Source organism: Eublepharis macularius, chromosome 7 (genome assembly GCF_028583425.1).
Source record: "Eublepharis macularius isolate TG4126 chromosome 7, MPM_Emac_v1.0, whole genome shotgun sequence".
NCBI classification, from domain to species: Eukaryota; Metazoa; Chordata; class Lepidosauria; order Squamata; family Eublepharidae; genus Eublepharis; species Eublepharis macularius.
This window is the reverse complement of record NC_072796.1, coordinates 50,792,964-50,806,740: the sequence shown is the minus strand read 5'-3', so window position 1 is coordinate 50,806,740 and position 13,777 is coordinate 50,792,964. Positions and strand designations below refer to the sequence as shown.

Here is a 13,777-nt window from a genome sequence, read left to right as displayed (position 1 = left end):
CAGAGGTCCCTTTGGGGGGTGTGTGTTTTGCTGCCGCCTGTGTCCCTCCCGCTGCTGCTGCTGCTGCTGCTGCTGCTGTAGGCGCTGCCTCTTGCAGGAGGCGCTGCTGGTGCCGGGCAGACGCATCATTTGGCGGACCGAGGCGACTAATTGCTGAGCGCCATCCCTCATTTACATATGCAGCCCGAGTCCGCTGGAGCCGGGCCAATCCGCGCTCGCCCCCAGCATCATTAAGCGTCATGCATTATTCACAATCATAATTACTGAGCCCCATGCGCGAGCCGCGCAGCCGCCCCAGCCTGCAGCGCACCCAGCAGAGCCCCGCGCAACCCCCGCCCGGCGGAGCCGCCGCCGCCGCCGCCGCCACTCGGCTTGCCTGGGTGGCTTTTGAATATAAAGATATATACACAAATACGCACACATACATACATAAGGAGTGAGGGGTGGTCCAAAGCCACCAACTCGACTTTTTCCTGGCGACCAAGTCTTTTCCCACCTACCTACCCACCCCACCCTAGCCCCCACCCGCCCCCTTCCTCCCAGCGCTCCACCTCTCGCTGATGCCTCTGCAAAAAGCAGCAAGAAGACGCCTCAGTTAGCAGCATGTCTCGGCGAAAGCAAGCCAAGCCTCAGCATCTCAAATCGGACGAGGAGCTGCAAGCCGAGGTGCTTTCGGAGCAGGGTAAGACAGGCTGGGCCGGGAGGCTGGGTAGCTGGCATGACGTTGGGGGATCCAGTGGATTTCTTCGGGGGGGGGAGGGTGAGAAAAGTGAGCATTAGAAACTATCCCCGGGGATGGGGGGAGCCAGCCACACAGGTGGGAAAAACGAAGTTAAAGTTAAGCAGCTCAGTACAAGTTTTCTCCACCATCCCTCTCCACACACGCAGAGCGAGCAAGAGTTCTCTTCCCTTCTTGGCACTCTGGCTTGCATCTGATCGCCTGCAATGATGGCTGGACATTGGAGGGAGAGGAAGGGGGTGGGAGTTAAATCCTCCGCGCTCAGCTGGGCTTTGGGACGTGTGCGAGCTGCTGAGAGTCGCCTTTCCACTCAGTCTCCATCGGGGTTTACGTTTGCTATAGTTCTACTTTAGGATGAAGCAAAGCGTGTGGAAACCAACCACACACACCCGCACTCTTCTCCGAATCGGAAAGTTAGCAAGAGTTGGGGCGGGGGGACGGGACGGAGAGACGAAGGAAGGTGCGAGAGCGCGGCCTGGGACACACACGCCGGCTGGGCAGCTGCGGCGGCGGTGCAGCTCCCGGAAGCGGCCCTGGCGGCTGCGGCTGCCGTCCCCTGTTGACAACAAATAAGCCCCACGAGGCACTCCCTTCTTCGGCCTGTGGCGCGCTCTCAAAAAAAAAAAAACAATTCTCGCAGACAGCCCAATCCCAAACTAGCTTTACGCTGAAGTAAAACCCCGCAGTCCGCTGGGACTTTACTTCCAGGTGAGGTTGCAGCCTTAGTGGCAAGTTGGGTTGTTTTTTTTAAGGCTCTTGAGGGGGCTTCCTCAGCAGCACTGTAGCCTGAGGCTCCTCCCTCAAACACTCTGCAAAGCTGGCTCAGGCCAAGTGGTTTGAGGAAAGATTATATCTAGTCGTGTGACTTTCTGGTTCTTCCTCAAAGGAAATAGGCCTGGAGGTGAGGGGGTGTCCAAGGAAAACTGTATGCCATCTAAATAGGGAGAGGGGGGCAAAAGGAAAAGATGCCTCTCCCCTAAAACGTTAGGGAGGGAATTTGGGGAGAGGCATGGGAATTATTGCCAAGGCCTGGGGCGGAAAAATTGCCTGCCCTCAGGCAGAGCTTAAATCGCCTCACACCCTCCTCTCTTGGCTATTGGCACGAAGTTCTCGGGGTTTTTCAAGGATTTGAGGTCGATTATTAATTGCCATATTCTTAGCCACTTATCTGAAGGGTGAAAGGAATTTATTTGGCCTCTTCCCTGTGCTGGTACTCAGGCTTGCCAAAATAAGTTACCAAAGATTTCAAAATCATTTGCTTGCAAACTCTTTTGGATTTTTTTAGCAACGTTCATCAAAGTGTTAAGATCATTTTAATATATGTTAACTGCATGGGACAGCAAAATTTGCTCTGGAATTTTAAACTAGTTTTATTTTTCTGTGGTAAAATCTTCCATTTGAAAGCTCTCACAATTACATACATACATACATACATACATACATACATACATACATACATACATACATACATACATACATACATACATACATACATACGGTACCAAGATTTGTTTCCCTTTAGGGAAAACACAAACTTCAGTGAACCTTCTAATTATTTCACCCAAGAAAAATGAGGGTATCTTAGGACTTTGGAACAGGAGATGAATCTGGAAAGGGAAAAGGAAGTTGGCAACAAAGGATTTGGGATTATTTTAAATGAACTTTACTACTTCAGAATGTAGGGCAACATAAGCGTACTTCATAAGGTTAAAAAATAAAGTGTTATCTTGGCAAATATTCAGGACTACCACTCCCACAAGCTTCAAAAAGGTCTCCAAAACAGAAGGAAGTAAGGGAGCTGGCTGCCACTACTAATGTGAAAAGCTTCTTGGATAATACCAGTAATAGATTGGCAGAGAAACTGGGTTACAGTTGAAGTATAAAATGTGTTTCTTGGTTTAATATTAATGCTGTTCTTGATTTAAAAGTAGTACAGTGTAATCAAATAAACATTTCTTTTAAAATACAGTATTGTTAATTAAAGCCATAGAGGATTGGCAGACTCCTTGGTTTAAGAATTTATACTACACTGAATATTTTAAAAAGTTCATGAGAAGAAAGCTCCCTTCCTCATTATGGCACTTCTGCTGAGTTAATAAATTGAAGAAAATTGTTAAACTAGGAGGGGTTTTTTTTGTGAGTCTTATCTATGTAGCCATGTCACCCAAGATTAGAACAGGAGATATGCTAAAAAGAAACGCTTGCATATGGTGGGTAGATTAAGAACAAAGAATCTTTTTGTAATGGAAATGGTTTTTCTCTTTTTTTTCTTTTTTGGGGGTTTTGTTTTGTTTACTTCATCACATAGAATTTCTCACACTTGGTTTGTTTTGTATTGCCCTCAATGACTACATGATCAAATGAATGGATTTATTTCTGCCGAATGAGAAAGACAGTCTTTCCATCAAAAGGACTACATTGCATCCCAGTGAGGAATTTTAAAGCGTTATTATTGTGGTCCCTGAATAGCTCAAAATCGGCTTTCACAGCAGCCTTAAAATGCAACAATGTAAATAATTCTCAGCTTTAGAAGACTGTGATCAAAATGAGCTATGTCCCATTTTTAATAAAATTCATTTTAATTAATAAAGCATTTTTATAAGCAGTTGGCAAATAAAAAAAAGAAGTATTGTTTGAATATTGTACTTAGAGCACTTTCATTTTCAGAAATATGAACAGGGTAATAATATACATTAATTGCAGCATATGTGGTCCACATGAGAGTGGTGCAAATCATTTACACCTTATTAAGGGCAAATATTTTTACCTTTAAAGGAGTTTAACTGGTTCAGTATAACCAAGAGCACAAAGCTGTTGGGGTTCAAACATTTCTTGTAAAGTCAGCCCTCTTCCTTTCAGTTAACAGTTATAGCCATGGCATTGCCACAGCTCCTGACTCTCTTGCAACAGGCCAGAAACTAGCCCTTACCATTTAGAGCAGATGAAAAGTACATTTGTACTTTTAAAAGATAAAACTATTACGGTAAATTTATTTTAATCTTCACTTGCCTTTTGAATTTCAAAACTTCTTGAGCTTTGATTTTAATGTAAATGCTTAAGCTATTCGTCAGCCTGGGAAGGCTTGCTTATATTTTATCTGTATGTACAAAAATCACACTTAATGTCACATTCAAAGTGTATTTTCATGAAGAAAAGCTTTTTAGAGTGAATGCTCTTTTTTCCTAACTGATATTATGTTACACAGTAGCAAAAAGAAACCTGACAGTTTGACAGAGTGAAAGATAAACATTAGGCCGTATTTAAAGTTATATGAAGGCTGGTCAATTTAGGTGGCAGTGTTACAATAGAAGTTTTAAGAAATGCAATAAATAATTGTTGAGGTCAGATTGAGCTGCAGTGCAACTTTATTTCCTAACATACAAAGAATTCATCAGCCACACTATTTAAAAATGTTTATTGTGGAAAAAGATAGATTATGCTTTTGGTAATTTGGAAAATGGATGCTTACATGCAGTGATTAATTAGAATCTGCATAGTAGTTTATGCTGACAAGAAGTGAACAAAAGGTATTTATGCACAAAACATTTTAAAGGGTGGCATATTGAAAGAAATGGTCATTATAAAGAATGGCACAATAACTGGAGGACTTGTTATAAAACCCAATATGGTGAATTTGTTGTTCTCTGTGCTGAATGAGTTTAATCTCAAATATCAGGAGACTTTACATCCCCAGTTAAATGATGCTCTTTAAATCAACAGATTACAAGCGCTGCAGAACAGTATTGTTTTGTTACAGCAAATGGAAACATTGTACACACTTTTAACCCAAATGAATTCACGTTGTTTTTTTTTAAAAAAAACCATAGTACTTTCAAGTGGGCAATAATTGAGCAGTGATGGGTTTAATAATAATTAATAGAAGGGATTTCGAGGAGTTGTTTTGTGCAGTTTAAGTAACATTAATTATTGTTTGCCTTCAGTTTAAAGAGAATAAACCCTTGCAGTCTTCTCATGTGACTTACAAAACCTTTCTTTTGAAAGAGTTGTATAGAGAGTCTCTCTCTCTCTCTCTCTCTCTCTCTCTCTCTCTCTCTCTCTCTCTCTCTCTCTCCTTACACTGAAATTATTTCTCTTGAAATTCTGGTTTCTAGTAAATTTTTCACTTGTGAATGTCTTATTTTAGAGGTTGGCCAATTGTTTTGTTTTTATTTCTAATTTGTTCTAATGTTGCCAGTTATTTTGTAGATTTTTTTTCACTAACAGGTTTCTTTTAAAATTAAGCATGCTTATTAATATTGTGGAAAATGAAGTGCAGTTGTTACTATTTACTAATCTATAACATATATAACACTTTAAAGAACATGAGAGGTGATGACAAGCACTGAACTAAACATGAAATTATTACTTTTTACAAACATTGTTTTAAAATACTAGTTAACTTTATTTTTTAAATTGAAAAATGAACCTTTTAAAAAATGCTGATCAGTTGTTAGCATATGTAAAGATAATTAACTTTTGGGGGATGTAGTACTTTCAGACTTCTAATAAACATCTACATCACTTTTTAATCCTCCTTAAAGACCAAAATAAGTTTGATGGAAAGAATTAATTTTAAAAGTTGATTATTTTTAGGTTGCAAATGATAAAGCAAGCTAAAGAGGTGCAGATTCTTTTGTGCTATTAATACCAGAAATGCTTCCTCATGCAGACAGTAAAATATGTCTTCCATGTATAAGGACAATTTTCTTTGAAAGATATTTACAGTTAACTCTCTTATTTATGCATTGAATATCAGGTGGATAGTCTTAAACATGAATGCTGATTATTTTACTTCCCAAAACATTTTTTAAAAATTAAGTATTCTTAACTGCCATTCGTAGTTTTGAAATGTGAGCATTTGGAAATTAGAAACAATTGGAACAAACATTTATACAGTTTAAACATTGAGAAAACCAAAAGGTTTTTATTTCACTGCATGATTAGTTGTCTGGCTGGCAAGCCCACACCAGCATATCTATAGAACATTCATTAGTAAGGACACAATCCATTCAGTTTTGCGGATAATAAAACTGATCTTATGTGATACCAGACCAAATAACTTTTGACACATTTTGTACAAAATAAAGCAGAAACTGAAAACATTGAAATGGGTTTTTTATAAGCAAGTTATTTGTAAAGCTTACTATAATGAAGAAAATCCTTACACTTTTAATAGTATTGCTTCAACAAAATATAGATCCAAATTATTAGGCAATTCCCATGTTACAAAACCTGTTTGTGCTTACATTTCTGTGGGATTATTACACTTCACTTGCAACATGTATATTCAAAAGAAAGTTTATCTTTTGAGTTACTGCTGTGTGTGCCCCCGCTAATAAAATTAAGCATTAATAGAATGGAAGGAAATACGGGCTGCAATCTTCATAAACTTATTTGAGAGTAGTCTCCTAGAGGTTTGCGGTGCTTACCATAGTGCATGATTGTGAGATCACAATATAAGAAAAGCAAAAATTCTGTAAAATATTTGGGAAACAAAGAATAAATATATCACTGTGAAAATTATTTTATTATTGCCTAATTACTATATCTGACAACTATATCTTGTAAAAAGTTTTGACAGTTTTCTTAGAGAAGTATCACTACAGGCTAAAAGCCCTCACTAGCAAAGGCAACAAAATGTCTACATATTTTGTGAAGTAATGAAGTCCTTTTTCCAATGGAAAATCACACATATTATACATATTATGCTGAATGTTCAAGACCACCCTTTTCTCTTGCCTGTGCTTTACGGTCCAGTGTATTACAGAGTCTTTTTGTTTGGTGTCAGTGAAGAGGTGGGATTGTGTGGAGTGCCAACAAGCTTCCCCAACAAGCTTCCGATGGACTCTCCCTGAGGGTGGGTAGTTAGAAGTGCTTTGACAAGGCTTGCTGATTTAACCTTTGCCTGCTTTGCCCTGCCAGGGGTGGCCACTAGATGTCAAGCTTATAATACAATTAGTACATCTGTGCAGTTGACCTTGGCAGCACGGCTTACCACTGTTCTGTTAAGTGTTAACACCAAATTTGAGTGTTAACTAGAGATTCTTGTGAGTTTTGCTACATTCTCTGTGGTTAATCAAATGCCCTTCTAGCTCAATACAAATGTTTACAGAAACTTGTGGGGTGGAAAGGAAGAGTATGCTTTCTTTAATGTAGCATTGAATTGTTTAATTAATTTTGCCAGTACTGTTGCAGTTTCAGTTTGTCTAAGCAAAATGACTTGGGGGGGAGGGGGGAGCTTGGTTGAACTCAGTGGGATTTACTTCTGATAAATATGCATACGATCAACCTGTAAAGATTTTATGAACCTTTCTCATTATTTGCATATGTTAATGTTTCATAAGCATGGTGGCAAACTGATGTTTCATTTGTTATCGATAAATTTAGTTATTAGTGCAGAATTGTTATTTAAGGAGAGGCACAGCAGTGAAACGTTGCTGTTCTTCAAGGTTGGAGTTTGGGCCTCATCTTAAAATGTGTGCATAAGCAAATAGCTTCATTACAATCAGGGATACGGCATTGAAAACTTGTTTAGAACATTCTACAGGATTAAGCCTGTGTTCTTTTCTCTTTCTGACAAATTCACAAGTATCAACTTAGGTCAGAATTTGGTTTTGGTTTTGTGAGTGGTCAGGAAATGTATATATCAGAAACTTGAGAGATGTGTTAAAATGCTGTTTTATCTTACATTATTTAGCCTATTGTTTGTTACGCTGTAATTCATATTTTGGCATGATATCTGGGAATGATAAAAGCTGCATTGGCTCCTAAAAAAAGATTGTTGTCGTTACAGTTTGAATATTGGAATCATAATCTACCTTACAACGAATTACAAATACTGGTATAACTTAACACATGGAGTCTTAAAATTTGTCACGGCGTCATTGATTACCATCTGTTACAAAAAATACACTTGTATTTTAAAACGTGATACCAAGATATGCTTTTACAAGTAGTCAAAACAAAATGGGAATGCTTGATCCATTCTGCTCCTGTGTACACAAAGGCCCTAGTGGTCGATTAGATGTTGTGTATGTTTTAAACAGAAGGCAGTTAGTGACTATGCCACAGGTGGCTGTTAAGTTAAATTCTGAAATTTAGGCCACTGAATAGATCAAAATAAGTATGCCAGATCAATGCAAGTTTTGCATAGCAAGAGTGCCCTCCACTGTTCACATTCATATTATCAGCTTATGTGGTCTTTTGGAGAAAAGGGTAGAAATTTTTCTATTGAGTCTGGAATTTCTTCTACGTTGTTAAACACAGTAGGGGTCTCTATTTGTCTCCTCCTGTTTCACAGCTTGGGCCCAGTATGTGATAATTCATCTTTCTTTATGGGATTCAAAGCTATCATAAAAAGAGTTTAAAAGAATTAATTTGAGAGAAAATGTCTTATATTTTATCAAAATTTTGATGTATATTTTAAGAGATAGCATAGCTAAAGTAAAAAATAATTAAGTATGTATGTATTATTAAATATATTCATTTAAGGAGGAAAATCTCTTAGTCCTATACAAGAAAGTTCATTGCTGTAATATAGTTTTAAATAAATAAAACAATGTTTTAAAATAAAGTGAAAATATATTTTGTCATTCTGGCAAACTGATCATATAAAACCTGTCAATCTTTATTTGACTAGCTGTCAGTAATCAAGAAGCTTAATTGGATGAAAAATTGTCTAATGCCCATATTTTAAGATGCATTATACTTGCATGCAAGAGCCTTCTATACTTTTTGGTTTAAACCTATTCTAATTATACAAGTGAAGTTATTTTTGATACATCTTTTATATACCGTACCTATCCAGCAAGTTAGCTAGTGGGCTTTTCCCTTGGGAAATAATGTATAGACTTCTAAAATCAAGTATGATTTTCCATCTGATACATGTTGAACAAATACTCTTGGTTCCTAGCCATTTAGTTTAATACTTTGAACAGACAAAGTATAACATTTTGGTACTTTCTTGGTTTAAAATCAATAACAAACAAGCAGTATTATTATATTGTTAGCAAACAATTTATCTTTTTTTTGTCTAAAGACTAAATTTTTGTTTATCCTGCTGTTAACCCATACACATCTTGAAATGAGTATTAAAGAATATGGGGAGCAAAATTAACAGCAAAGCAGCATTTCATTAGAGAACAGCACTTACATAAACTTTATAAGAAATAGTAATAAAAGGTTAGCTTAATTAGAAAATTAGAAATAATATAAGAAGCACATATATGCAGGAAAAAAGGTTCTTGGAAGAACGAAAGTTTTGCCTATGCCGTTCATGTTATAAAATATTCATATCTAAATCCGTCAACATTCTGTGCTTCCTTATGAAAAATTCTTGGGTTGTGGTAAGAAAGAGAGAGCAAAGGACACTGAAGGTGGGAGAGTTCTGAACTACATGTGAATGTTGCTTTGCAATCAGGGCACAGGAAAGCAGGCATGTGCCTTTATTTAGAGAGTGCATTTGTTCCATCGTAGTGCCATCTGTGGTAACATCTTGCAGATTCTAGAAATATTATTTTTATTTGTTAAAAATTGATTAACAATAATTTAGTAGCCAAACAGAATATAGAGCCCATGGTGTTAGGCCTTTCTGACTATAGTGGAAACCTGTACACGTCTTTGAAACTGAATAAATATGTTATCCTAATGAAACAAATGCTATAACAGAATATGTTCATATGCCAAAGAAAATCTGACTGTTATAAACTAACAACACATTTTAATGTTAATTGATAGACATATCATATTCTGTCTGTAATAGTGAAGTAGAGTTACACCCTTCTAAGCCCATTTCAATGGACTTAGAGAGGTAAAACTCAGGTTAGGTTTACAGTATAAGGCTCCCTCCATAATGATGAATGCATTTCCCATAGGAGCATATTGCTTGTTACATAAATTTTTGGAAAGTTGTCAAAGGTAATTCAGTGGCTATCAACAATGGTATTGTTCTATTGAAATAACTGGAATTTCTTGAGTTCTCAACCCAGGCATTTTACTGGCATTAATCAAAACATTTCAACTTAACTAGAACTATGGAATGGGTTTTATATGACATGCGCCAAGAGAATTACTCCCTATATCAACTCATTGAACCTACCACAAATATAGACCAAGGCAATGTACCCCCAGGTAGACCTGAGCAACCTTGTGATCTAAGAATAAAACAAATTTATGATTTGGCTACATATGATGTAATTATTGCTAGGTTGTTTTTCAGTTTTAAAAGGATCTTAAACTTTGAAACATCCCATTCATTTCACTGGGATGTATCTAGTAATGAGCAAATGATCAGAACCATTCTTAACTTTTTTGAAAGGACCAAGCAATCCAAATTTTTAAATCACTGCTTTGAATAGGTATATTTTGGTTCACAGCATTTTTCGATCATACATCCAACATCTTTAATTTCTTAACTATTAGCTGCATCATACAATTTTTATGTAAGATAGATGACTGAGCATTGAAATGACCCAATTTCAAAGTAGCCTATTCACAAGCAAAACTGAGTCTTTACCTCACCTGTACAATATGATCAGATATCTAAAAGAGAGGCAATTTTTGCTTAAACAGTTAAATTGTCTCTTGATAAATACTATCATAAATGTCATTGACTTTAACAGACAAGAATTATATTGTATAATGTAATCAATTATTCGTTTTACTTTTTTCCTATATGAAAGAATTACAATGGACTTTAAATTATTGGAAATGTTTGTCAACTCTAATATACAGGTTCTTGTCTTAAAAAGTGTAGGGCTGAGAATGAATGCTGAATTTTATCAGAGTTTGATATGGGGCGATGTAGAATTTTCTTTTAAAATTCCTGTTTTTACAGGGATTTTTAAAAATAATCAGAATACAAAGGACATAAAATTAGTTCCAAGTTGATTTATAAATTTCATTCTTTTTAATGTTAAAAATTCAATTCTCCCTCCTTTTTTCTTTAATGTGTATTTTAGAATTTGTGTTTTTACACACTTCTCAGTGGTTTGATTAAAGATACATGCCTGTAATTGATAGCGGAAGCCCTTAGAAACAGTTGAGTAAACTCTTATTATCAAAAGCCTTAATGAAAGTTAGTTGTATTAACTTTCTGTGGCACTTTCTTTCATCTAAGGATGTTTAGAATTTTAGCCTAATGTCTGTAAAGCAAGCATCTCAGTGCTGCAAAAGTAATGCAAAATTTCTGTTAATGAATTATTGTGAATCACTAGAAGTAAATTTCAATATTAAATGCTATGGCTTCAACTGAAACATTTTTTAAAAATTCTTGACAAATGATGATGGTTTTTAGTTATTTTAATGTTTTGTTTTTTAAAAAAGAATGTGTTATATTCAAATTTAAATTTCTGTTTTGAAGAAGCATTAGTAATTCTATACAGAAATTTATAGCTTCAGAAAATAGAATGCAGGATTAGGCCAATAAGATTAGTAAATGCAAACTCACCTGTCAGAAAGAATACAGCATCATGAAGTCTAGTTTGGCTTTCCATTTATCTCATATTCTCAGTGATAGTGTTAGGCCTTAGTGTTAGACCCAAAGTAGCACAGAAGAATAATTCTAAACTGCCTGTCTCTCAAATTTGGAGACATATAATGAATATTGGTTTGTCACATTCATATCTTGTCATTTCTTCACAAATATTTTATTCTCACACTAACCTTATGAATTGAATTAAGCTATGAAAAAGAGGGTTGCCCAGAGCCTTTCACTGAGTTTCATGCCTGAGCAGGTATTGAAGTGCCAGTCTTTCTCATTCTGATCCAGTACTCTAGTCCGTACCACTTTTTATCTCAAAAACCACATGAAAGTTATGGTACTCCCCTTATGAGTAATTCCCATGGCTTCAGCTATGTTAAATCATGGTTTGTGCTAATAATTGTTTGGAACTCAACCATGCTTTGAGTATGTAAACATACAGGCCAACCATGGTTTACAGTTGTGTGTTTATTTTAATTTTCTGCTTTTTCAATATACCGGTCTCTAGAAGCATTGGCCTGTGGAGCCAGAGCATTGCCTTTAACTGTGCCTTCCCAATTCAGAAATCTCAATGAACTATGCTCAAAGCATAGTTTGCAAACCACTGTTCTTCAGACTGTGGGTTCTGGTTTAGATTTGTGAGCAGATCACAAACCATGAACTGTCCATTCAGACACTGAAATAAATCACTATCAACTACTGTAACCCATTTATCAGAGACAGCAGGGCTTAACTCTGGGACCTTGTCCTCCACAGTCTGATACTTCACCTGAGATGCTGGAAAGTAGTGGAAAGATTTGCCATATATGAACAGAATACATATTTCCTTAGGACTGATTTGAGGAAGAGTTGATTTTTTTCCAATATAGGATCAGAACAGCTTCTGAAGTAACTAACTTCTGGAAGTTCTGATTTACATTGGTGATAGGGGTGATAACTTTGCCAAAATGTCAAGTGAATTTGCAAAATTGACTCAGGAAACTGAAGAGTACACCAATGACTACTCTAGCTCCCTATTACTACAGTAACTTGGGAATTTGGTTGGTATGGAACATTTAGTTCACACTAACAGCGTACAAATTTAAATCTGAGAAGCAAATAAATATTTGAATTGTCTTACTGAGGGGGAAAAGATTCTGAGGTAAAGCACTCCAGACTTGTGGATCAATCTGAGAACACTGCTTCCCTCTCTTTTCCTCGAACTTTTTAATTAATTCAAGTTTTTCTTGCTGTCAGAGAAAGCATAGTTTTGTAAGACTTACATATAAAGGCTCAGTGAACAGTACAAGATTTGCCATGGCCTTCTTGACTTCAGTTTCTGTTACACAGTGCTGTTCTATTTTATGTTGATACTGTTAATATCAAAGCATGGAATCCAATTTCATTTCATATGTACTAATTGGGTAAACTGCTAAGAGTATAAATATAGTGCTCCTATCTATAGACAGTACTTAGATTTCAGGGCTAGATATAAAAGAATTGTTCCATTTTTTAATTCAGACAATTATTTTGCAACACGGAACTACAAAACATCTTCTTAAATAACAGCACTAGTACATCTTTACACTAATACATTTTTACACTGTTACAAAGTTGTGTTGATTTAGCTTTTCACTTACAATAATGTTTTAAGAAATATTTTAAAGGGTTGTTTGCAGCCCACTCTTAGGTTTAATATAAGGAAAAAGTAATGTCATCTTTTCCAATGAAGCTGAGGCTAATGCTGTATTTAAATAATTTGGCAAAGGCAAATCAAAAATATCTACACCATTTTCCTTCAATTGCCGTTCTCCATGGTGAATTCTAAATGCTTATTTAAAAGCCTGTATAATTGAAATCAGTTGGACTTAATGTCCAAGTAAATACATGACATACTGAAACATATTTTTGTAGGGCTACAAGTTTTGTTAGATAATTGGTGGAAATATTTTAAATTTTAGGTGACTGATCAGTGAGAGCAATTTTAATTGTTGGGGCATAGAGTTAAGGGCATAGTTGTTTATTTTATGAGACCATATTAGTTCTGGTGGGTTGCTGTAATAGGGAATGAATAAAAATTAAATGATCTTTCCCAATAGCAGTGAGTGGGAAAATTTATGACTTTGAAAATTATCTTATATTTTCTTCAGTATTTTAAAGAGGCATACTGAGGATCTGGTAATATTAAAATCTGTTTGAATATAATCAATACATTGGCTAATCCATTAATACCAGATGACAAATCAACTAAAATTCTTAATCTGTTGTGAGCACTAGTATTTTATTTTTAAAATAAATATTTTGGTACACTTTTTGAAGAGCTGTGCATTTACAGCTATATGATAAATTAAATTTTGCATGAATTGAATGGTAATGCACTGGAGGCAGGATATGAGAATACCTTCCAACAGTAGAAATGAGAGTTCATACTTTCATATCAGTAGAATTAGGATAATGATCTTTACTTGATTTCTTTGCCTGACTTCTGTGTAAATCATTAGTTATACTCAAACTAATTGCAAGTACATACTGCATTCTTTAATACTTAGACTACAGATATTCTAGTAGCAAGATGCAAT

General features: G+C 36.0%; 1 protein-coding gene across 1 annotated transcript in view; it reads left to right on the top strand.

Annotated features, from left to right (window-relative positions):
• The first annotated feature begins 603 nt into the window (after window positions 1-603).
• Window positions 604-13,777, top strand: part of SALL3 (spalt like transcription factor 3) — a 20,615-nt gene continuing 7,441 nt past the window's right edge. Inside the window, exon 1 of the mRNA XM_054985398.1 lies at window positions 604-682. Within this exon, the coding sequence (XP_054841373.1) occupies window positions 604-682 (79 nt within the window). The remainder of the gene's footprint in view (window positions 683-13,777) is intronic.